Source organism: Coregonus clupeaformis, chromosome 8 (genome assembly GCF_020615455.1).
Source record: "Coregonus clupeaformis isolate EN_2021a chromosome 8, ASM2061545v1, whole genome shotgun sequence".
In the NCBI taxonomy this organism is placed as follows: Eukaryota; Metazoa; Chordata; class Actinopteri; order Salmoniformes; family Salmonidae; genus Coregonus; species Coregonus clupeaformis.
The window spans coordinates 12,793,696-12,819,456 of NC_059199.1; the positions used below are offsets into that span (position 1 = coordinate 12,793,696).

A 25,761-nucleotide genomic window follows, 5' to 3' on the forward strand; every position below is an offset into this window, starting at 1 on the left:
CCCTTTTAGTTAAGCGCTGTTTGAAAAGACCGCCTGAAATTTCTGCCTGTTTTGGTGGGATGGAGTTTTGGCCTCAGCATGCGATAAATTAGTTAATAGACCAATAAGAAAGAGTTCCTAACCTCTCTGCCGATAACAGCTAGTTTTCAGTTTTCCCGTCCCCACTCAGACCACTCCCAGACAGTCCTAGCAAAATTCTTGCTTGAGAAATTGCTTTTAGCTAAGAAGCTATTTTTGTTTTAAATTAAAATGGTCAAAAAGAAACAATCACACTAAGGTACTTACCACCCTCACCCAGGTAACACATTAACCAGGATGGGGTGTTACCCAGAAATAATTTGATATTGAGATAAAAACAGCTGCATTGAGCCTTTAGTAATGGACGTGTGGCTTTTTAATCAGATCATTAATAAAAACATCGGATTATATTGCTTGCACACACATTCTGCTGCATCAGGTGCATCACCATGCTATATGGTGTCTGATCTTTTACATTCGTGTCCACATTGCTCACTTATGTAACCAAAAATAGCAAACAACTTAACGATGATGTAATGTTCAAGTAAGAATTTTTATGAATTTTTTTGTATAAAAAAACAATTGCACAATTAGCATTATGCTGTTTTTTTAATGTGACTATAAAAAATACCAAAGGTGCTCTATTTGAATAGAACAATAAGAAACTTCTCTAGCTAGCTTTGTGTGTGCAGGTCAGTGGTCGGGACTCTATGGCGCTCTCTTGGCTTGTCTGGGGACCCTGCAGCTCTTCCTGCTGTGGGAGTAAGAGGGCTTATTGCTCGTGGCTGCAGCCAGCTGACTCAGCCCTGTTTCCTGTATCGAGATGGTCCGGTACAGCCTGTGTCCTCCAGCACCCATGGAGCTGTACTCAAAGCCAGGAGGGCAGCCATCCCAGGCTGGGCAAGATGGGACCTCCTTGGGCATGTAGGTGGGGCGATAGACAGAGTCTTCATCCATAGCCTGGGGGCTCAGCAGTGTCTGGGTGGGCTTGAAGCTAGCGGCGCGCTGAGCCGTCTTGGGTGCGTATGCTGAGCGGAAGTTGGTGGTCTTGGCGAAAGCCCCCTTGGGTTTCTCTAGCTCATCTGCGTGTAACGTGGGGGAGGGACGCACCATGTCCCAGGCACGGTAGTCCTCCTTCATGGTGGACCTGGTCTGGAGGGGTTCCCTGGCCTCCTTTGTCCATGCCTCGACCGGGGGGCGGGCGGACTGGGGTCGCTGCTGGCACTCGTGGCCGACATAGTCAGCGTGAGCTGTGGACAGACCGACCATAGTGCCCTCAGGTGGGCAGTACTCGTCAGCCTGGTGCCGGTGCTTGGGCTGCAGGGGCCAGGCCTTGTACTGATCACGGAACTCGCTGGTCCCCTGGAAGATTGCCGGGCTGCTCTCCCAAGCCACCTTGGCCCTGAAGGGCTTGACGGGCTTGGCCGGCAGGCCCCGGTAGTCCTGCCTGTAGGTGGAGACCCCATTAAGGGGGGCGCTGGTGGGCCAGTAGACAGCCTTCTCCTTGGGCTGCCTGGGCTGGACCGGGTGGGACACATACTGCGTCTGGTAGTTGGTGGCGCCGTCGAAGGGCAGGGTCTCTGGGGTGTCGGGGGCTGGTTTGAAGCTCTCCCTGGCCTGGGCTGGGCCCTTATGGCAGTAGTCGTCTTGATAGGTGGTGGACACCTCAAATTTGCTGTCGTTCAACTTCAGGGTGTCACACGTCCTGTAGGGTTGGACTTTCTGGGTGTGCCATGCTCGAAAATCCTCTGAAAATAATGGTGAAAGAGAGGACTTAGTTTCATTTGAAATCTATATTTAGAATGGCGCCAGAGAAGATGGCTGCCATTTTACAGCCCTCTAACCAATTGTACTATTATGTGTGTTTTTTCGCATTATTTGTAATTTATTCTGTACATAATGTTTCTGCCATCGTCTCTTATAACCAAAAAGAGCTTCTGGATATCAGGACAGCGATTACTCACTTCGTATTGGACGAAGATTTTTTCTTCAACGAGTCGGACGCAAAGGATATCCTACAGACACCCGACAAGGCCCAAATCCCTGTCAATCGCAGGAGAAAGAGACGGAGATATCGTGGACGTAGGTCGGGGTGCCTTGTAAGGATCCGACGGCGAGCGAGTAAACTGCCTCTTCCATCATTCCTATTAGCCAATGTTCAATCATTTGAAAATAAATTAGATGACCTACGATTACGGTTATCCTACCAACGGGACATTAAAAACTGTAATATCTTATGTCTCACCGAGTCGTGGCTGAACGACAACATGGACAACATACAGCTGACGGGATATACGCTACATCGGCAGGATAGAACGGCTGACTCCGGTAAGACAAGGGGTGGCGGTCTGTGTATATTTGTAAACAACAGCTGGTGCACAAAATCAAATACTAAGGAAGTCTTGAGGTTTTGCTCGCCTGAGGTAGAGTATTTTATGATAAGCTGTAGACCACACTATTTACCAAGAGAGTTTTCATCTATATTTTTCATAGCTGTCTATTTACCACCTTTACTCCACACACAGAGACGCGTACAAAGCTCTCCCTCGCCCTCCATTTGGCAAGTCTGACCATGACTCTATCCTCCTGATTCCTGCTTATAAGCAAAAACTAAAGCAGGAAGCACCAGTGACTCGGTTAATAAAAAAGTGGTCAGATGACGCAGATGCTAAGCTACAGGACTGTTTTGCTAGCACAGACTGGAACATGTTCCGGGATTCTTCCGATGGCATTGAGGAGTACACCACATCAGTCACTGGCTTCATCAATAAGTGCATCGATGACGTCGTCCCCACAGTGACCGTACGTACATACCCTAACCAGAAGCCATGGATTACAGGCAACATCCGCACTGAGCTAAAGGGTAGAGCTGCCGCTTTCAAGGAGCGGTACTCTAACCCGGACGCTTATAAGAAATCCCGCTATGCCCTCCGACGAACCATCAAACAGGCAAAGAGTCAATACAGGACTAGGATTGAATCGTACTACACCGGCTCTGACGCTCGTCGGATGTGGCAGGGCTTGAAAACTAGTACAGACTACAAAGGGAAGCACAGCCGCGAGCTGCCCAGTGACACAAGCCTACCAGACGAGCTAAACCACTTCTATGCTCGCTTCAAGGCAAGCAACACTGAAGCATACATGAGAGCACCAGCTGTTCCGGATGACTATGTGATCACGTTCTCCGTAGCCGATGTGAATAAAACTTTTAAGCAGGTCAACATTCACAAGGCCGCAGGGCCAGATGGATTACCAGGACGTGTACTCCGAGCATGTGCTGACCAACTGGCAAGTGTCTTCACTGACATTTTCAACATGTCCCTGACTGAGTCTATAATACCAACATGTTTCAAGCAGACCACCATAGTCCCCGTGCCCAAGGACACTAAGATAACCTGCCTAAATGACTACCGACCCGTAGCACTGACGTCTGTAGCCATGAAGTGCTTTGAAAGGCTGGTCATGGCTCACATCAACACCATTATCCCAGAAACCCTAGACCCACTCCAATTTGCATACCGCCCCAACAGATCCACAGATGATGCAATCTCTATTGTACTCCACACTGCCCTTTCCCACCTGGACAAGAGGAACACCTACGTGAGAATGCTATTCATTGAATACAGCTCAGCGTTCAACACCATAGTGCCCTCAAAGCTCATCACTAAGCTAAGGATCCTGGGACTAAACACCTCCCTCTGTAACTGGATCCTGGACTTCCTGACGGGCCGTCCCCAGGTGGTAAGGGTAGGTAACAACACATCTGCCACGCTGATCCTCAACACGGGGGCCCCTCAGGGGTGCGTGCTCAGACCCCTCCTGTACTCCCTGTTCACCCAGCTTCTACCCCCAAGCCATAAGACTCCTGAACAGCTAATCATGGCTACCCGGACTATTTGCACTGCCCCCCCACCCCATCTTTTTACGCTGCTGCTACTCTGTTAATTATTTATGCATAGTCACTTTAACTCTACCCACATGTACATATTACTTCAACTACCTCAACTAGCTGGTGCCCCCGCACATTGACTCTGCACCGGTACCCCCCTGTATATAGCCTCCCTACTGTTATTTTATTTTACTTCTGCTCTTTTTTTCTCAACACTTTGTTGTTTTATTTTACTTTTTTATAAAAAAATAAATGCATTGTTGGTTAAGGGCTGTAAGTAAGCATTTCACAGTAATGTCTACACCTGTTGTATTCGGCGCATGTGGCAAATAAAATTTGATTTGATTTATAGTTTATTGGTATCTCATGACATTCCCCAAGACACACGTACTGTACCTTTGTATAAAGACTGGGCAACCATCTTTGCTGTGGGCGGATGGTACTCCTCTGCCTTGGTGACGATGTGCTTCTGAACAGGGTGAGTTGGGTAGTCCCTGACATAGGTGCTGCTGTGTCTCATTCTCCCGTCAGGTGGCACATACAACTTGGTGACCTTTGGTGGCCTCTGGGTCACTTCATGGGCCACGTAGTCTGACCTGAAAGACATTAAAGACATTACACAACCGGCAGACTGAATGAACTACGCAAACTATTAAAGAGGGAATGTTGTCAGAATATCATATCGTCTTTGATGAATTATGTGTCTGTCTCTTACCTGAAAGTGGTCATGTTGGATATCTTTCCTTCCATTGGCTGGTACTCATTCTTCGGCTTCTTGGCTGCCCGGACGACAGTGTTGCAGTAGGCAGGATACTTTTCCTGGTATTCCGAGACCATGCAGCCTGGGATCAGGACACATGGCTCCTCTGGATGGGATCCTTGTAAGCAGTGGTGCTTCCTGCCAGGAAAAAGGTATTAAGTGTTGGGATTGGTTGGGATGGCCAAGAGAGTGTGTTGTTGAGAATATGCTTTAGGCCAAGGTGTTGTTCAAAACAGGAATGGAATGTAGTTTTTCTTATCAGAAAAATATTCAAATTATATTGATCTCCGATTATTTTGTCTCTCAGCTACATTCAAATAATAATTTGCTCCCACACATCATGCAAATGAAGTCTACAGCATTTAAACTTGATCATGACATTTCATCAGTTCACAGTCAATATGTTTGCATTCTGTTGGTAGGCATAGCCCTAAGCCTACCCTGCCACTCCATTCACGATCAGATAGGAACTCCGATGTATTTAATGAACGCAAAGTTGAAACATTAATCTTACCTCCTTGGCAAAGGTGGGCATCTCCAAATTCTGGATATAGCTTGAAACATCGCCCTTATGGAATATCCCTGCGCATCTTTACGCTGTGCGCTCGGGCGTTGTGATCCAATCCATCATACCAAACAGCATTTAAATGATTGACCAGAAGAACATGGATTGTGTTGTAGGAGCCTACAAATGAAGTGCGTAGTGACGGAGAGCAGCGCTTCTAAAAATAAATGCCCGTGGATTACTCACTCTCCCTCTATCTGGCGCGCTAGAAGCACTGAGCGAAGACAGACGCGTCTTTGATGACGATGAGAAGTACTGGACGCGGCAGTGCTTTTGCTCTATACTAGAGGATTCTTTTCAGGGTTTTCGTTGTGGAAATGGATTACATCAAGTCCAGCTACTTTTAGTAAACAAAAATAGTGACATTTAAATGAATGCAGAGCAGATATATTGGTAATTCCATGTCCACTCCAATTACGAAATTGGAGTGGAAATGAATGATTGACATACATTGAGTGTACAAAACATTAGGAACACCTGCACTTTCCATGACATAGCCTGACCAGGTCAATCAAGGTGAAAGCTATGATTTTACATTCCCATTTACAGCATTTAGCAGACGCTCTTATCCAGAGCGACTTACAAATTGGTCCCTTATTGATGTCACTTCAATCAGTGTAGATGAAGGGGCAGAGACAGATTAAAGAAGGATGTTTAAGCCTTGAGACGTGGATTGTGTATGTGTGCCATTCAGAGTGTGGATGGGCAAGACTACAGATTGAAGTGCCTTTGAACGGAGTATGATAGTAGGTGCCAGGCGTAACGTTTTGTGTCAAGAACTGCACGCTGCTGGGGTTTTCACGCTCAACAGTTTCCCGTGTGTACCAAGAATGGTCCACCACCCAAAGGACATCCAGACAATTTGACACAACTGTGGGAAGCATTGGAGTCAACATGGGCCAGCATCCCTGTGGAACGCTTTCGACACCTTGTAGAGTCCATGCCCCGACGAATTGAGGCTGTTCTGAGGGCAAAAGGGGGTGCAACTCAATATTAGGAAGGTGTTCCCCTAATGGTTTGTACAATCATTGTAGACTACCAATGAAACTGTAGACTATGAGACAGAGTGCGAACTCCTTGACCTAGGCTGTGTCGTAGTTGCAACGCTGTCCATCTGTTACCTTTTCCTAGCCAAAAAAGCAATAGACTGCAGCTGAAAGCGCTGGGTGAATGCACGGGTCGGTAGGAATATTGGTACCTACCCGCAGGTGCATATCTGGCACAAACATTGCACTGCCATGGTGTCGGTGTGTTGACTCGAAGCTCCAGATATGATATAATTTTTAATAAACGTTTCGTGTTTGAGAGAATAATGATTCCAAGCTTGCAATTTTATATTCGAGAATGTGCTATTGTTTGTGTCATAATTAGGCTTGTTCCACAGGTGTGATCATAGAATTGGAACACATTCTTTGGACGTGACAGACTTTATGACATTGAAATTTGGGCTGTTCTCATTCTATTTCTGTGGATTTGTCATAGTGACCTCAACCTGTTATTGGCCTATGTTCAATTAATTCCATTATGCCATTAATGCATCGCTGGGCATAGGGCCCATAATACAGTACGTAGTGAGTGGGCCCTAATCCAAAAGCATATCCAATTTTAGCCTGCAATGTCTCAAAGAGTCCACACAGGGGCAGCCATATCCTGTTTCTTACATTATCAACACAATCACAATCGTACTACCTGCTTGGTTTCATATTACATGAGAGAGAGAGAGAGAGAGAGAGAGAGAGAGAGAGAGAGAGAGAGAGAGAGAGAGAGAGAGAGAGAGAGAGAGAGAGAGAGAGAGAGAGAGAGAGAGAGAGAGAGAGAGAGAGAGAGAGAGAGAGAGAGAGAGAGAGAGAGAGAGAGAGAGAGAGAGAGAGAGAGAGAGAGAGAGAGAGAGAGAGAGAGAGAGAGAGAGAGAGAGAGAGAGAGAGAGAGAGAGAGAGAGAGAGAGAGAGAGAGAGAGAGAGAGAGAGAGAGAGAGAGAGAGAGAGAGAGAGAGAGAGAGAACTATAAACTGTAAAGCTGTGGCATGACAGATGCAGTCAGGGAAGTCAAAATAGGACATTGAACTTTGATCACACTTAACAGGCCATTGGAGCTGCTTTCACTATCAATCAACATTGAGTAAACATTTATATAAAGTTGGATTACAATACCTACCACATCCTGTACAAATACATAATGTTGTCAGTTTCTCATGTCACGTGCTAGACATAGCGTAGGCCTAATGGCAAAACCCATTGTGACAAAAACACAAAGCTACACATTGATTATGCATTGCTGCTAGACAACCTCAACTTGTGGATTAGTTAAAGCTGCGTTAGACTTGCCTAATATTTCCAAATGCAAATATCGCTTATTGTCTATGATATGTATAGGTCTAGCGCACCTATAGTATAAGATTCAAGACATCAGTAACTACTAGTACAATGGTGACATCACAAAGTGATGGCATTCATTGTTTGTTCTTGATCCATAGGTCGTACTTTGCTTGTCATCACATCCGGCTGGGCAATTAAAATTATATGATGATCCATTCTGGATTATAATACACTATGTGATCCGATCGTAGTCCACACCAGTACAGTGTAGTAATCACAAACGTCACTTAGTCATTGGAAGGTTCTAGCATACTACATTTTATAATCAGTGACGTAGTGGAGGGTAAACTTTGTTTTTACCCACCTATTACTCTATGTTTCATTAGCTCAGGGTTTACCCTACTTTACCACTACTTTCCTGCTTATAACTATAAAAGGCAAAGGAAAGGGGGTTTAGTTCAGTTATGTAGAAAAAATCTGTATCTTAGTTCAATATCTATTTCAACCAGACTTTTGAGCATGGTCAAAAATAATAGCCAACTGGGGAATAGTTCATTGAGTAACACCAAAGTATTGAGTATTCCAAAATCACATGGCATGATGACATGATGGCTAAGCATGAATTACACTTCATTACAGGCATTGTAATTATAGGCACGCTGTCCCGGCCCAATGACTGTACCATACAACCTAAATGTTTTGATAAATGTATCCATTATTCTGACACCACTGACTGTAAAGACTCAAGTACTGTAAAATCCAGATTCAATAGCTGGTCAGTCTATGGAATCCTAGGACTTTTTGGCTCGGGTTGTAATCCAAAATGGCCAGCACCTACTTTTAGGGACCATGAATAAAAAATAATCTCTGAATATAACCAGCATAGAATAGAATCCAAACTGCAACAAGTTATGACATTGAATGCACTGAAATAAATAGACCATATCACTATGGGATATCCACTAAATGTTGACTATCAAGCAGCAACCACACAGTGGTGTAAAGTACTTAAGTAAAAATACTAATAAGTACTACTTAAGTACTTTTTTTGGGTATCTGTACTTTACTTTACTACTTGTATTTTTTGAGAACGTCACTACACTCCTAAAGAAAATAATGTACTTTTTACTCCATACATTTTCCCTGACACCCAAAAGTACTCTTACATTTTGAACGCTTAGCAGATCAGGAAAAGGGTCCAATTCACACACTTATCAAGAGAACATCCCTACTGCCTCTTATCTGGTGCACTCACTAAACACAAATGCTTCGTTTGTAAATTATGTCTGAATGTTGGAGTGTGCCACTGGCTATCCATAAGTACATTTTTAAAAAACAAGAAAGTGGTGGCATCTGGTTTGCTTAATATAAGGAATTTGAAATGATTTATACTTTTACTTTCGATACTTAAGTATATTTGAGCAATTACGTTTACTTTTGATACTTAAGTATATTTAAAACCAAATACTTTTAGACTTTTACTCAAGTAGTATTTTATTGGATGACTTTCACTTCTACTTGAGTCATTTTCTATTAAGGTATCTTTACTTTTACTAAAGTATGACAATTGGGTACTTTTTCCACCACTGAAACCACATACAATGTATGTCTGACATCATTTATCCTCAAGTGATGCAGGACAGTTCGTGCCATGTCATTCATTTATCTAGGAACCCCCCGTTACCTTTGCCCTAGATTTCTTTAGCGGCGACCACGTCAAATTATGAGCAATATCTCGCGAGAAGCAGAGAATATAAATACGGACGCTGTCGATTCACTGTCAAATCAAACCTGATACAGACTGAGTTATAACACTGCTGGGAACATCATTTACTAAAGTTAGCCAACAGATTTGGTAGGTACATTTTTATTATATAGGCTACTTATGAGTGACGGTGGTTGTGTTTTGTGGAAAACTGTCTGAACATGAGAGTTCCTCTTTCGATTTTGACAGCGCTGCTATAACCTTTGCTATACTGTATCAATCAATATCACTTGCACTGATATATGCTGTCGTGGGGGTAAGTCAGAACATACAGAGTTAGATAGTTTAATTCGTCTAGTCAGCAGAAAATAATCAACTAGGTCTCTTTTTTATCTGTTTAAAGAAACGACTGATTTGTTTTTTACATTTACTTTTCTCCTCTTGTTTAGGTTTGCAGACATGGAGTCAGTTAAAGTTGTCAATAATCAGGTTTGTGACTTTGTGACCAAAGTAGTTAAAAATGAAACATCAGAACAGAATATAACGTACACAAAGTCAAATAACTCATCAAATAACTAACATGTTCACGTGGCATTGATCATTACTTTTAATTTTTTGATTGATTGGGTGTTTTCTTGTCCAGTATTGTGAAATATCATAGCAAGTTACGTTTTATACTATACTACTGTAGGCAGGACAAGTGTCCCTAGACATGGATTCACAATCATTATTTCGCTAATTACCTCCAGTGGATATGGTTTAGATTTGGGTTGCTCATGCTAACCTCCTTAGCAACCTGTAACCTAGTATTTGTTTGTACTTGAGATATGTTGTTGACTGAGTGTTCTAACATCCATTTTCAACTGTCACCAGAATGTGGTTGAGAGGGTGGCCAGCCTCCCCTTGGTGAGCTCGACCTATGACATGGTGTCCAGTGCCTACTGCACCACCAAGGATAACCACCCCTACCTCAAGTCCATGTGTGAGGTGGCCGAGCTGGGGGTGCGAACCATTACCACTGTGGCCCTCACTGGTGCAGCACCCATCATCGGCAAGCTGGAGCCACAAAGTAAGAATCTAGCCATCTCCAAATCTATAGCAATCTGGTATATTTTCACTGATGTAGACCTACATACAGTGGTGGAAAAAGTATCAATTGTGATACTTAAGTAAAAGTATAGATACCTTAATAGAATGTTACTAAAGTAAAAGTCACCCAGTAAAATATTACTTGAGTAAAAGTCTAAAAGTATTTGGTTCTAAATATACTTAAGTATCAAAAGTAAAAGTCTAAATCATTTCAAATTCCTTATATTAAGCAAAGCAGACGGCACCATTTTCTTGTTTTTAAAATGTACGGATAGCCAGGGGCACACTCCAACACTCAGACATAATTTACAAATTATGCATTTGTGTTTAGTGAGTTCGCCAGATAAGAGGCAGTAGGGATGACCACGTGTTCTCTTGATAAGTAGACCATTTGCCTGTCCTGTTAAGCATTCAAAATGTAATGAGTACTTTTGGGTGTCAGGGAAAATGTATGGAGTAAAAAGTACATTATTTTCTTTAGGAATGTAGTGAAGTAAAAGTTGTCAAAAAGTAAAGTACAGATACCCCCAAAAACTACTTCAGTAGTACTTTAAATAATTTTTACTTAAGTACTTTACACCACTGCCTACATATTGAGTTTCATCTGTTTGATTCATTGGTAAAATCCGGAGACCTAAAAAAACTGAGGTGAACTGTCAAGCATTTTGTGACGATGAGAAGATTGAGTCAGACTTCCTAATTTGCAAGGAGCAGGAAGTCTGGCCAGTCATCCCTGAGCTGTTGCTCAACATGACCTTTTACCCAGTAATGTCTATGGCCTTGCCTTGAACCAGTAACACTTAAAAATATATATTCATGTGTAGTGCTACAAATTGTTACTCTGCCTTCCCAACCTTGAATGTGATACATTTAGCTTATTATTTTCTGCCCCCAGTTGCCATGGCCAATGACCTGGCCTGTAAAGGTTTGGATAAGATTGAGAAGACCTTGCCAATCCTGCACCAGCCTTCCGAGCAGGTACGTGATGTCTCGCTGCCCAGTCTTTACTTAGCGCTGACTGGCAATGCGACAACGCACTTCACCACGAATCAAGCGGATGCCAGTCAGGTTGGCCAACCGTAGAGGGAGGAGCAATGACTTGGACCCTGGGTGACAACCAGTGACAGGTCACCCATTTGGATCTGTCTCTCCCTCTGTCGTAACAAAGTGTCTAGTCAGTTAGCGGTCATTCAAAAGACAGGGCGCACTTGAAAATCAGATGTCAACCTCGATGTGACTTCACTTCTTTAAATGAAGGATAACTGAAAAATTACCTTTTTTCTCTCGATCCCATTCTTCCTGTTTAGATTGTCGCCAACGCCAAAGATGCAGTGACCGTCTCCGTCACCGTGGCCAAGGACAGTGTGTCCCACACCTTGACTAGCGCGGTGGACCGGACCAGGGGCGCTGTGCAGGACAGCGTGCAGATGACCCGGGCTGCGGTCAGCGGTAGCGTGAACACAGTGATGGAGAGCCGCATGGCCCAGATGGTCAGCAGTGGAATGGACACGGCCCTCACCACCTCTGAGAGCTTGGTGGACCAGTACCTGCCTCGCACTGAGGACGAGTTGGGTGAGTGTCATGTTTCTAACTTGTGGCTCAGTGGGCTGACAACCAGAGCATTAGGATCAGTCATTGATACAATTGAGCTATGCTGGTGATATTTAGCAGGCACTCTTCTCCAGAGTGACTTACAATCAGTACATTCAACTAAAGTAGGTTAAACAACCACATCTAAATTCAGCAATGTTCCAGAGAAAGGGGAGTTAAATCGGCTTCGGTTGAGATCTCAGAAACTAAGCTTGTTCAGAAGGGCCCATGTTTTCTAATGACCAAATGAGAAAATGTCTGTTTCTTTGGGGCTGAAGCATCTTGGTTTGGAGTACAGATATGAATAAAGAGGAAGAATCCTGTACACAATGTTTTCCTACAATCCAAAATGTTGTCAATGGACTCTGTGTTAGAAAGTGAACTACTAATTTACTCATAATCCCTTTCCTAGAATGTGTGAAAGCATGCGTAGTGAATGTTAACTTCTAAACCCATACAATGTCAGCATTTACGATGATTACAAGAATGATTTTATAAGGCGCTTGATGTTTTTTTTACACAACTCTCAAAGCAATGCTTTATTTCATGTTCCTCTTTTCATGTTGACAGAAATGGAGGCGAAAACAGTGAAAGGGTTCGATGTGGCCAAGGATACTCCCAACTACTATGTCCGTCTGGGCTCTCTGTCTACCAAGCTGCGTAAGAGGGCGTACCACAAGGCTCTGGCCCAGGTCAAAGACACCAAGCAGCGCAGCCAGGAGTCCATTTCACAGCTCAACCACACTGTGGACCTGGTGAGTGACATCAAATTGTGGAAAACGTTATTGTCCATAGAATGTGGACATTTTCGGAGGATGAGGAGATTACCTTCCTTTCAAAAGATTGAATATGAAGATCCTCATTAGACTCCTTTACACTGAGACAGAATACAAACATACATTTTGTATGGATGGAACATTCTTTTTTGAATCTATTTTGTTTTCAACCCTTTTAGATTGATTATGCCAGAAAGAATATTGACGGAGCTAACCAGAAGGTGAAAGGCAAACTGAGCTCCCTGGTCGAGTGGAAATCTAATGAGGAAGGAGATAGCGATGAGGCCGAGGTAATGATCACATTCTAAAGAGCACTCCACATAGAATACTATTTTAGCCAAGTCATACTGTACATCGACCCTCATTATATTTGGCTAATCATTGGGGAAATGCTATTTTAATGTGAAGATACAGGTTCATTTAAATGGACTTCCTCATTTCTCCCCCAGAACATAGAGTGGAGGACCCTGGCGATGGCGCGCTCCCTCACTCAGCAGCTGCAGACAACGTGCCTGACACTGGTCTCTGGCCTGCAGGGCCTTCCACAGAACATCCAGGAGGAGGCCCTGTCCCTCAGCCGCTCTGCCTCGCAAATCTACTCCAGCTTCAGCAAGGCGGCGGCGTTCGGGGACCTGTCGGATGGCGTGCTGGCCAGCAGCAAGGCCCAGCTGAGCAAGATGAAGGAGTCGCTGGATGACGTCATGGACTACCTAATCAACAACACGCCCCTCAACTGGCTGGTAGGTCCCTTTTACCCCCGGCTGGCCCCACCCCCCACCGCTGCATCCTCCCAGTCCCAGAAGACACCAGCCCCCGCAGAGGTGGAGATGAAATCAATGGACTCTAAGCACTAGCTGCCTGTTTAACGACTTTCTATCACCTCCCATAGTATTGTTCCTACATCAAACATCCCTGATAGTCACACTAATGAGCCTGCATTTATTCAGCATGTTGATGAATAAATGTTGACATACTGTTTGACAATATTTAGGCATTCTGACTGAATGTTGCTCCGTGTGTGCTCAATAATCTAGCTACATTTGCCCATGCCTTGTCTTATGCAGCACTGTGCTTTTGATACTACTGTTTTTCACATCACTTTATATCCTGTTGTAATCATAACTTGCCATATGGTAGATCTAGACTCGTGTTAATGCATAACCATGTATGCTTTCATCTTTAGACAATTCTAATAAATGGGTTAATATTTAATCTGTGCGTTGTCTTGCTGCCTTGAAAATGACAAACCGGTTTGAAAAAATGGAATTTGATGTTTTCATACATTATCGCACACATCTTCCACTTCAGTGAATTACGTGTGTGTAATGCATTGAGATACCTTGGATATGGAGTTGTGAGTGGCTCAACTAACTGAACAGTAGTGGTATGCTTTTCCAGGGCTAGGTTTGGCAATAATGATGCTACCCTCCCTGTATTTATTCGTAGTCTTAAGAACGTACCATTAGGCAGTTTTTTTGTACTTAGTTGCATTTTCCATTGGCAGGTACCAGACTTCACCTTCTCAGACTTGGCCTCAGAACCTGACTTCTCCTCAGTTGAGGACGATGGAACGTCAGATGAGTCCAACACCAACGAACCCCTATCAGCTCCCCTTGCCCACCAATAACCTGCATTGTCCGATAAAATGTCCACAGTTCATCTGTCTGGTATAAGGCTTAGTTATATTTGAAAAAATTGTTTGATTTTTTAAAAATACTTTGAAATACTATTGGTAGACATTCAAATAGAAGTAGTTGATTTGGCCAATGTATTTGAAAATACACATGTAAATAAGTATGTATTACAACTACGCATGGATTTGAACCCAGGTCTGTTCCGCTGTGGGTGAAAAAATATATTCGCAGTGAAAGTGAACGCCTCTTCCGCTTTACTCCCGTATCCAGTCCGATACAGTTTTGAATGGGATTCAAGATTTCATATCATTCATGAACACGCAGTCATTTAAGATATCATTTTTGTGGATTTACTCGATGCCTTAATGACTATTTTAGATTGCGTTTTCATTTTGTACTTTTTGCACTTAAAGACCATTTTAAAAACAAGGCAGAGAAGGCGGCCACTTTCCCGGTGTATTTTCATGGCAGGTGTGAGCATTTAAATCAACATTGCAGCTATACAGTAACCATGGTTTCCTTTGCTGATCATAATGGACGATACAGACTAATAAGAATACGTAATTTCTCAATTGCAGGTCATTTAGGAGTAAATGTAACCTGTGTGTGGTTGTGTGTTCTAATATTCAGTTCTTTATTCAGTAAAGACACAAACTAAAGAAAAGCTTGGACCACATTATTTGACATGCTGCTCATAACGCCTTCATGACAATGTCTCCTTTATTATTACCAAACATCAGGAATAGTCGTTGCCAGGAATCCTTAACGAAAATGATTTCCTATCACGTCTTGATGTCATACAGCAAAAACTGTAGAGCACAACATCCCTCAATACCTTTTTGACAACTTTGAGACTTAATCTCGACGAACTCGCTGGTGTATTTTCAGGTTGCCGCTTTCAGTGAATTTCTTACCGCACTTTATACACTGAAAAGGTTTCTCCCCTGTATGAGTTCTCATGTGGTTTCTAATGCTGCTGTTGGAGGCGAACCGTTTTTCACAGTTTGCAGTGGTATGGCCGTTCGCCTGTGTGACTCCGCAGATGCTGTGTGAGCATTCCTGGTACACTGAACCTCTTCCCACAATGTTCACAGCAGTAGTGCCGTTCACCTGTGTTTTCTCATGTGTACCATTAAGTGACCCGAGGTGTAAAAGGCCATTCCACAAACGCTACATAAGCACGTTTTCTCCCCTCTGTGCATCCTGAGGTGTAATGTCAGTATATTTGACTGTGTAAATCCCTTACCACAGATGGAACAAACAAAAGGTCACTCCTCGGTGTGAGTGCGTACATGTGCTTGCAAAACTGCTTTAGTCCTAAAGCCCCTGCCACAATGGGAGCAAACATATGGCCTTTCTCCAGTGTGAAATTCTGGTGGCGTTTTAGAGCCATCTCTGTTTTGAATCTCTTCTCACACTGGTCGTAATGGAAGGGCCTTGCTTCAGAGTGAACACTTTCATGTCATCTCAGGTCACAGTGGTTTCTGAAACCCTTGCCACACTGGGAGCAGGTGTACCTGTTGATTTGATAAGACAAGATGTATAGATATATGATAAGGTGGTTTAGTCAAGTCACTTACCATGGTCACAAACTATAGTTCTAGCGAGCATTCCTTTATCTTCACCAGAGTCCTGTAGAGCACAATACCCCTAGGGCAACAGCACTGTACTCTTGTATCAATCCGTTTTCAAACGTTTGACACTCCCTGACTGACTGCCTAGCTTTCATTTCGGTGACTGTTAGTGGGCAGGATACAATGAATGTTTGTGTGATTACCTAATACACGGTGTCGAAAAGCTGCCACTTGGAGAAACAAAATAACCAATTACCTTATTATTACGAGAAATATCATATTATGATTATTATGAAATAACAATAATGTCGTTATAAACGGAAAACGACGTTTTCCAGTATGTTCTTAGAACATGGATACTCTGTGGCTACTGTAATTCATGTCCAACGAGGAGTGGTGGAACCTTATCCTTCCTTCCCTTGCCACACTTGGTGACTGGTGGTGGGCTGTACTGAAACCTGTAAATGTGGCTTTTTCCCGATGAACCCGCTGGTGTACTTTCAGGTTGCCACTTTCAATGAATCTCTTATTTCACATTCTACACTGGTACGTTTCTCTCCTGTATGAATTTGCATGTATCTGCTAAGGTCGCTGTGGGAGGTGAAGCATTTGTCACACTCTGTGCAGGAGAACGGCCGCTCGCCTGTGTGGATCTGCCGATGTATTTTGAGATCGCAAGCTCTTCTAAACCTCTTCCCATAATGCTCACAGCTTTTGGGGCGTTCATCCGTGTGTGTTTGTGAGTGCACCAACAAGGCACCTGAGGTACGAAAATGATTTCCACAACCAGTACATAAGAACAGTTTCTCTCATCTATGCCACCTGAGGTGACCTACTAGTATTTGCTGTTGGTTAAATCTCTACCCACAGATGGAACAGACAAAAGGTCGCTCCCCAGTGTGAGTGCGTACATGTGATTTTAAGACTTCTGTGGTCCTAAAGCCCCTGCCAATGTGAGCAAACATATGGCCTTTCTCCAGTGTTAACTTGACGGTGCTGTTTAAAAGCCACATTTGATTTTAATCTCTTCTTACACTGGTCACAATGGAACAGCTTTGCCTCAGAGTGAACTGTTTCATGTCGTCTCAGGTCAGATTAGTTTTTGTGACCCTTCCTACACTAGGAGCAGATGTACCTGTTCTTCCTAGTCTAGTCTTGGCTGAGGAGTTCTCTGTCTCACTGACAGGCAGGGAGTTGTTCTCTGCTCCAGCTTCTCCAGAGCCCAGGATCCTGCTGTCCTTATTCGGATGGTTCTTCCTGATGTGCTCTTGGAGAGGGTTGTCCATCTCCTGTCCAAGAATTGGCACTGTGAGCAGGAGAGGCCCTGGGACTGGGGGGGGGCTCGGCTTGAACTTGTCCTGGAGGTAGAAAACACAGGAGAGTGAAATAAGGGCTGTTGAGTTTAACGTTCCATTGCAGATTGTCGTCAGCAGATGATGGGGCGATAGATAATTATTTGTATTTTCTTTTTAATCTATGCAGAAACCTGTTGTGCAGTTACAGAAACTGTCCACTAAATTGAGTTACGGAGTAGAGTGAGAAATTCGATAACAACAAAAAGGTGGGATAATTACTTTACAATGTTATTGTAAGATAGGTTTGACTACCGCCCAGACCCTGCTACACAAAAAAGTAACCAAACTTCACCAACTCAGTATACCAAACATTAAGAACCCCTTCCTAATACTGAGTCGCACCCACTTTTGCCCTCAGAACAGCCTCAGTTCATTGGGGCATGGACTCTACAAGGTGTTGAAAGCTTTCCACAGGGATGCTGGCCCATGTTGACTCCAATGCTTCCCACAGTTGTGTCAAGTTGGCTGGATGTCCATTGGTTGGTGGACCATTCTTGATACACACAGGAAACTGTTGAGTGTGAAAAACCCAGCAGCGTTGCAGTTCTTACATTTTACATTTTAGTCATTTTGCAGACGCTCTTATCCAGAGCGACTTACAGTTAGTGAGTGCATACAGTTTCATTCTTGACACAAACTGGTGCGCCTGGCACCTACTACCATACCCTGTTCAAAGGCACTTCAATCTTTAGGCGTGCCCATTCACCCTTTGAATTGCTCAGTGGTCTAAGGCACTGCATCGCAGTGCTAGCTGTGCCACTAGAGATTCTGGTTCGAATCCAGGCTCTGTCGTAGCCGGCCGCGACCGGGAGACCCATGGGGCGGTGCACAATTGACCCAGCGTCGTCCAGGGTAGGGGAGGGAATGGCCGGCAGGGATGTATCTCAGTTGGTAGAGCATGGCGTTTGCAACGCCAGGGTTGTGGGTTCGATTCCCACGGGGGGCCAGTATGAAAAAAATAAAAAAGTAATGTATGCACTTACTAACTGTAAGTCGCTCTGGATAAGAGCTTCTGCTAAATGACTAAAATGTAAATGTCTCAATTGCCTCAAGGCTTAAAAATCCTTCATTAACCTGTCTCCTCCCCTTCATCTGCAGTGATGGAAGTGGATTTAACAAGTGACATCAATAAGGGATCATAGCTTTCACCTGGATTCACCTTCGTCTTCCCCACTGACTTCTTGCTGTCCCTCCTCGCCACGCTCCTGTTCTTTCTGTCTTTCAGCCTTTTTCTTCCCTCCTTTTGTCCTCACATCACTCTCGGTCTTCACCGTGCCCTTTTCTCCCCCTCTCCGGGTCGGCTTAGACTCCGGTGAGGGAACGAGGAGAGACAACGTGGACAGGATGTATCAGAGTCATAGAAGAGAAGATCTGGAAAAGAGAGAGAGAATCCAACCAGTTTACTAACACTGTTCTCTTTCAGGAGAATCCACCACAGACATTTACCACAGAAGTGAAGTTCAAGTAGATCACCTGAGGGATCCTTATCTTTTTTAAGGTGCCCCAGATGTCTATGATGCTGCAGCAGTGTCTTCAGGTGCTCAGGGTCGGAGACAGAGACAGACTGCTCACGCTCCTCCAGGTCAGTAGGGGTCAGGTTGAGAATAGATGCCGTCTGAGAGGGAGAGAATAACCAGGGACTGAACCAGGGACCCCCGGCACACATCGACAACAGTCACCCTCGAAGCATCGTTACCTATCGCTCCACAAAAGATCTAGACGTATTATCTCACTTGAAGAAAGTGTTCCCTCTTTGTTGGGTCTTCTAGCAGTGTTTGGACCAACTCCACAAAGTTATCCGTTGATGCCTCCACTGCTTTGTCTTTGCTCTGAATATGTAATCACACACACAAAACAACTGTAAACAACTACAACTAGGTAAAGCAGACTTGCCTTTAACAGACTGGCGTGTGTTACACATATTACAGTTTATATACCCGTTTACGCGTTGTGCATGAATGGATTCTGTCTAGATGAAGGCTGGATGGTTTTGTAGCCAGCTGGGTTAGACTCCACACCACGACACAATTCAAGAACAAGCTGAAACAGGAGATGTATGCATTCCTAATGGTTGCCTGAACAATTTATATACTGAGGAGACAAACTGAGGAGTCAAATATGTAACTGATAAGGAGTGAATACAAGGTGTTCAGGAAATTGTGACGAGAGCGATCTCTGGTCAGCATCCCTTTTCTGTGAGATCCCAGGGCTAGGGGCGAACGAAGGTCTACACCACTCTCAACCCTCAACACTTCCACCTGTCTCACCCTCGCTCTCAGCCCCAGGACAAGTTGGACCCTCTGCCTGAAGGTCAGCAGCTCCGGAACTATCTCTGTTACCAGAGTCACAAACTCCTCCAGCTTACCATACTGCATCACGTCACACTGCTGAGCCACTTGCCACATGGAAGCAGACATCAGACATAGTGGTGGCACCAGGAGACAAAAAAGACAGCTACAACAGTCTCCTTGCTCACCACGCATTATGTAAGTCACGTGGTATGCAGCAGAGCTTTCCATTTGCCTTTACTTTAACTCACTGAATTAACGTGACGTGACCACTTTCTGGTGTATCATGTAAAGCACTGGAGGGAGACAGAAACGTAAGGAAACGGGGATTCATCTCAATAGTTTATTGTGACTTCCTCTCCTTAGCTTTTTGCTTTGCCTTTATCGGTTGAAGTAAGGTCAGGTGGATATGATTTTGTTTGGCATTAATTTAAACATATGTTGTTGTTGTTGTTTTTTAAAATAACAGCACACCATTCGTATAGATGCTTAGGCAAATCGTTATTATAAATGTTAGGTAGCATTTTTTGTGCCTCATCAACACACACACACACACACACACACACCTCTATGACATCATGTACAACATACATGACATATTAATATGTCCAGGACGAGTTTGGTTTCCTACTGTCCATCATAATCGATTACATCAGACAACAGAAAGTCGCATGAGCAATTCAACACAAATATGGATGAAGAAAAGGTAAGTGACTTCCAACACGTCATTAACTGAAACTATATGGCTATTCAACTAAATCTATTCCAATAGCTATGAGAATCACAATTATATAGCCTAGGTCTAGTGATATGTTGCTTTCAAGACAACTGGGAACTCAGAAAACGAGGTAAAATAGTGATATCAGTGATCTTCAGGTGAGAGCAGTCAGAGCTCTGTCTTGTCTACACTTGACACAGAATATGAAGATTGCATTGAAAAGACAGGTCTAGACGCACAAAAGTTGCTTTGTTGTCTGATTGTGTTCAGATCTGTCTGACCACTTCAGGAGGTGGTCAGGGCTGCATTGTGTGCGGATTTCTCCTCAGTCTGGACGCAATCACGCTACCAAAAGCGCATACAGTGGGCGACGTCATCAGCACTCCTCCCAAAAGTCTCCCGAAAACGTGTGTTCTGGGACAGAGAGGCACCTTTTCATTATAAAGTTGGAGGAAATACGTTCCTAGCGTGTGGGGAATGTGTTTGCCAGCCTCATAAATTCTAGCCAGCTAGCTAATATTTAGAAAAACACTTTTTTATTTGGATAGAGTTATGCTAACTCGTGTGCAATCCCTTTAGCGTTGCTTGCTAGCTTGCTGGCTAGCTACAGAGGTTAGCTGGCTACATAGCTAAAGTAGTTAGCTACTGCCATCAGTTGTTGTTGTGCTATCATATTTAGCCTATTCCACCGTTTGTAGAACGCATACTGGCATTTGAATATAGCGTGTGAGAGCAAAAATTACTAGATGTTGTTATAATAGTGTTATTGCATCAAATGGTTGTTTTATGCAGTAGAATAGGGTTCTTCGAACTCTCATGTGTCTGTGTTAACGTTGACAGTAGATTTATGATGCCTTTGGTGATAAAACCTACAGCATGCATTCCATAGAATGAGTTGGTGTTTGTGTAATGAAGTACCAGGGAGAGATGGCTCGGGGATGGATAATAATGAGAGGAAGCTTGTCTTAGGGGCCAAACTCTGGTTTCTGTACAATAAGAACAGTCTTCATGGCAAATGCTATCTGGCTGGGGGATACTCCTTTCTCATATATCAAGTCTCACCTTGTGACCCATTCCAGACGCATGAAGTGTTCGGAATTCCATTATCAGAACTCCATTATCAGAAAACAAAAGCTGCATGAACTGTCAAGTCTAGACACCACAGGATGATCCCTGAGTTTCTGACTTGGAATTCCAACTTGGATGACCATTCAAAACGATTTTTCCAGTCGGAGCTCGTTTTTTCCAGAGTTCCCGGTTGTCTTGAATGCACTGAAGTCGGATGTCGGAGATTTCTGAGTTCCAAGTTCCCAGTTGTCTTGAACGCAGCATCATTTCACAAACTTCTTCGATTTCTCTGCATAATGCAAATCATAGTTGAAACCTATTGTACTTTGCTCAGAGACCCTAATTTCTACCCTGAAAACAACTATATACACCGATTTGGTTTACTTAGCCTATGACTGAACTGTGTATTTAGTAGACTAGTCTTGCCATGGAATCGCCTAGCCTATGCTAAGTACCCACATTATCATTTATTGTAGATTTGAAAAATATAGCCCTAGTATAAGAACTTACAGATTTTGAGCTATGGGCGGCACGTTTTTTCTTTTTGCCCACGGTTGTCTTAAAGCTACAATCCTTAATTAATCAAAACGTCACTGCAGCCCCACTTTTTTGCTTCAACTGAGTGTTGGGTACTGCACTGTGGTGCTGAACGTCAGATTGCGGGATTCCGATTCAGTTGCTGTCCACTGGAATGGTGCTGAATCTCTGATCGTGGCTATTTGCTTGTTGTTTAGGCCTACTAATTAGCACCATCAAACTTTTAAGCCTACTTCTGTGACAAAGTCACTGCTAGGTCTTCACGGTATGAACATGGGTTGTAGCACAGGAGGCTGCTGAAGGTAGGACGGCTCATAATAATGGCAGGAACGGCGCAAATGGAATGGCATCAAACACCTGGACACCATGTGTTTGATGTATTTGATACCATTCCACTGATTCCGCTCCAGTCATTAACACGAGCCCATCCTCCCCAATTAAGGTGCCACCAACCTCCTGTGTGTAGACATACAAAATGGGGAGCGAGGGACAGCAGAAATATTTAAATCAATGACCAATTTGAACTTTTATGAACAGGTTGACTTGAAGTTCAAGTGATGAAGGAAATTGTCACATGGGCCTAAATGTGTGGAACCAACCAGTTATTGAGCCTATGCCTACAACACAGGTCTTATTATTACTACAGTAGGCTATTTTAATTCCTGTCCAGGGCCACTGTTGTCACTACTACATCATTATGACGTCAAAAAGGTCAACACCTGTTTATCCTTACTTTGGCTGCATTTCAGTCAGACCCTCTGTGCTGTGTCCACGGTTCAGACATGTTTAGATCACATAGCCTATAACTAGGACACATTTCTGCGCTTTTTAGTTTCGTTTTACAAACTTGATCCAACGTTAGATGAAAACGCAGTAGGTCTATTTTGGCAGCTTTGTGTTATAGTCTTTTCAACAAAACGTTTATAACGTTTCAGATTAAAAAGCTTTAAAAAGGTTCATTTTGATGAACGCTGTAGATATACTGTAGGCTATGATGATTATAACAACAACAGTTGCTCATAACATGAATTGGAGAAAGGGATGAAGGAGGAGGGGAAAGAATAGATGCTCAACTAAAGGAGAAGAAGGACAAGTTTATCAAGGTAGGATTGGTCCTTTGGTCATTTTGTTTTTGTTGCTAGGTTTTAATCTATCTTCTTTCATTTTACAAACTTGATTCAATGTCAGAAGATTGGTCCTCTGGTCATTTGGGTTATTTGCTTGGTTTTAATTACTATCTGCCTATGTATTGGCTAAATAATGGGCTGCTTTGACTTGATGCAACACATTAGGGATAATAATTAATGTGGGACCTGAAATCTGTTTCCTTGACGCCAAAGAGAAAATAAAGTGCCAAGAACACCTCTGAAGAAGGTTAGAGATTTTTCTATATTAAACTATTTCTTTTCCCAGTACATGTACTGTTTGGTTAGTGTACCCTTTGTTGTGCAGATTCATTATAAAAAAAAAAAAAACCTTTTGTATTTTTGTCCTTTAGGTCCCTCAGTGGCATTCTGTTCACCCAGAGCTCAGTCTCCAGATAAATACCAGAACAGAGTGGCAGTAATTCAACTCTTACAGGAGGAAGGAACTACGGAAGAGTCTACTTCACCCCTCAGGAATGGAAGCGGACGTCTGCTTCCCAATCATAATCAATTTTATGAGGAATCTCACTTATAGGTATGCTTAAAATCTTTTAATAGTGTCCATTCTATATACAACAAACCTGTCTGAACCACTACAAAACCACTGAACATGTTTACTTGTGTCTTTATCAGGCAGTGGAAGGTGATTCAGGATGGCATGAGAGATCCTGTAAGTTTATCTTTTTTAAATGTTTTATCTAACTGTCACGGTTTCGGCCGAGGCTGCTCCTCTTCCTTGTTCGGGCAGGCTTCGGCGGTCGTCGTCTCCGGAGTACTAGCTGCCACCGTTCTATGTTTCTTGTTCGTTTGGTTTTGTCTCTTTGTAACACCTGTCCCTTGTTTGTGTTTGATGAGGTTCCCTATTTAGTTTCGTTTGTTTGGGTCAGGTGTTATGCGTGAGTGTCATTTGTCAGACTGCCTCTGTATGGTTACATTTCTCTCGTTGTTGCTTGTCCCGAGAGTTCGCACTGCGTGCGCTTTTCTTGTGTATTTCGCACTGTGTTTGTGCGTAATTGTTTTGCGCCACCCGGTTGGGTTGGCGACTATTTTGTTCACGTGTTTGAACGTTACTAAAAAGACGGTTGAAGTCATCCTGGTTCCTGCGCTTGATTCCTTCCACTCATCTACACACACCACTCTGACACTAACCTTTATTTAACCAGGTAAGCCAGTTGAGAACAATTTCTCATTTACAACTGCGACCTGGCCAAGATAAAGCAAAGCAGTGTGATAAAAACAACAACAACACAGAGTTACAAATGGGATAAACAAAACGTACAGTCAATAACATAATAGAAAATATATATACAGTGTGTGCAAATGTAGTAAGTTATGGAGGTAAGGCAATAAATAGGCCATAGTGCAAAATAATTACAATTTAGTATTAACACTGGAATGATATATGTGCAGAAGATGTGCAAATAGAGATACTGGGGTGCAAATGAGCAAAATAAATAACAATATGGGGATGAGGTAGTTGGGTGGGCTAATTACAGATGGGCTGTGTACAGGTGCAGTGATCGGTAAGCTGCTCTGACAACTGATGCTTAAAGTTAGTGAGGGAGATAAGAGTCTCCAGCTTCAGAGATTTTTGCAGTTCGTTCCAGTCATTGGCAGCAGAGAACTGGAAGGAATGGCGGCCAAAGGAGGTGTTGGCTTTGGGGATGACCAGTGAGATATACCTGCTGGAGCGCATACTACAGGTGGGTGTTGCTATGGTGACCAATGAGCTAAGATAAGTCCCATTTGCCTTTCTGTCAACATTTGATGTGTGATTATTTGATAGAAAGTTGGACATGAAGTTTATCATATTGACTAACTAAGCACTTGACACCACAGCCTCTCAAAAATAAATATCATGCAAATGTTTTGTATTGAAACCAAAATATGCTGGAAGATAGCGAAAACAATTTCCCATATAGCGGTAGAGATCCTCATCCCGACCCTTGCACAAATATTAGAGCTTGATGCCGCTAAGGAAGCTAGCTCCTCTCCCTCGCTGACTGGATCATTGTGCGCCAACAATGCAAGCATCCAGGAACATGTGGTGAAATTTAATGAACAAGGTCTACCTAAGTGGCCTGGCAGTGGAAAGTCCATGTGTAATCAACGGGTCAAGAAATGATCCGGGAACAGTTACCACAACAGAGAACTGAGGATGAGCGGCAGTGGCGGACATTACAGCTCCAGCACACCCACTCCACGTTCTTCTAGAAGGTATGTTCACCAAGCACACTTCAACTGTGTGCCTGTGTCACGACTTCTTCCGAGGCTGCCTCCTCTCCTTGTTCGGGCAGGCTTCAGCGTGCGTCGTCACCGGCCTTCTAGCCATTGCCGCTCATCATCACATTTGTTTTGTCTTGTTTATTACACACACTTGGTTCATATCCCTTCATAAGTATATGTATAAGTGCTCCCTCTGCCCCCTTGTCTTTGTGTGTGATTGTTTATTGCGGAGGAGAGAGAAGCTCGGTGGAGCTCCGTGTATTTTGTATCGCCGGGAATATTCCCTGTGTGCCTTGTATTTTCCAGTGCGCCTGTTTTGCGCACTGGAGTGTTTTTACGCATTACTGCGTAACTCTGTGGTTCAGAATAAATCCTGTTATGCTGTGATTTACCCTCCTGCGCCTGACTCCTTCAAAATCACCTCATCACAGAATTTCACACCCAAACATGGAGTCAGCAGGAGAGGAGCACATGCCTGGAGTCATGGCACGGGTCCGGGAGCATTCGGC

General features: G+C 43.5%; 2 protein-coding genes across 4 annotated transcripts; one reads left to right on the forward strand and one right to left on the reverse strand.

Annotated features, from left to right (window-relative positions):
• Window positions 1-552: 552 nt before the first annotated feature.
• Window positions 553-6,509, reverse strand: LOC121572709 (stabilizer of axonemal microtubules 2). 2 transcript variants are annotated; one of them, XM_041884730.2, is made up of 4 exons: window positions 6,435-6,509; window positions 4,623-4,805; window positions 4,304-4,503; window positions 553-1,766 (listed from the first exon to the last, which is right to left on the reverse strand). In XM_041884730.2, the coding sequence occupies exons 1-4, from the start codon at window positions 6,470-6,472 to the stop codon at window positions 727-729; spliced, it is 1,461 nt and encodes a 486-aa protein (XP_041740664.2). In that variant the 5' UTR covers window positions 6,473-6,509; the 3' UTR covers window positions 553-726. The 2 variants fall into 2 exon arrangements, with proteins under 2 accessions (XP_041740664.2, XP_041740663.2); XM_041884729.2 differs by lacking the exon at window positions 6,435-6,509 and adding an exon at window positions 5,182-5,502.
• A 2,783-nt stretch (window positions 6,510-9,292) lies between these two features.
• Window positions 9,293-14,994, forward strand: LOC121571156 (perilipin-2-like). 2 transcript variants are annotated; one of them, XM_041882484.1, is made up of 9 exons: window positions 9,293-9,402; window positions 9,702-9,741; window positions 10,126-10,321; window positions 11,237-11,319; window positions 11,649-11,913; window positions 12,502-12,686; window positions 12,887-12,997; window positions 13,157-13,447; window positions 14,212-14,994. In XM_041882484.1, the coding sequence occupies exons 2-9, from the start codon at window positions 9,712-9,714 to the stop codon at window positions 14,332-14,334; spliced, it is 1,284 nt and encodes a 427-aa protein (XP_041738418.1). In that variant the 5' UTR covers window positions 9,293-9,402; window positions 9,702-9,711; the 3' UTR covers window positions 14,335-14,994. The 2 variants fall into 2 exon arrangements, with proteins under 2 accessions (XP_041738418.1, XP_041738419.1); XM_041882485.1 differs by lacking the exon at window positions 14,212-14,994 and having other exon boundaries at window positions 13,157-13,919.
• Window positions 14,995-25,761: the final 10,767 nt, after the last annotated feature.

What these genes read in the sequence shown, in the direction of transcription:
- LOC121572709 (XM_041884729.2), bottom strand. Translation starts at nt 5,231, where the DNA reads ATGTTTCAAGCTATATCCAGAATTTGGAGATGCCCACCTTTGCCAAGG. An exon ending in TGCCCACCTTTGCCAAGGAG is followed by an intron (nt 4,806 to 5,181) that starts GTAAGATTAATG and finishes TTTTCCTGGCAG; the next exon opens with GAAGCACCACTGCTTACAAG. An exon ending in TCCAACATGACCACTTTCAG is followed by an intron (nt 4,504 to 4,622) that starts GTAAGAGACAGA and finishes AATGTCTTTCAG; the next exon opens with GTCAGACTACGTGGCCCATG.
- LOC121571156 (XM_041882484.1), top strand. Translation starts at nt 9,712, where the DNA reads ATGGAGTCAGTTAAAGTTGTCAATAATCAG. An exon ending in TCAACCACACTGTGGACCTG is followed by an intron (nt 12,687 to 12,886) that starts GTGAGTGACATC and finishes CAACCCTTTTAG; the next exon opens with ATTGATTATGCCAGAAAGAA. An exon ending in GAGATAGCGATGAGGCCGAG is followed by an intron (nt 12,998 to 13,156) that starts GTAATGATCACA and finishes TTTCTCCCCCAG; the next exon opens with AACATAGAGTGGAGGACCCT.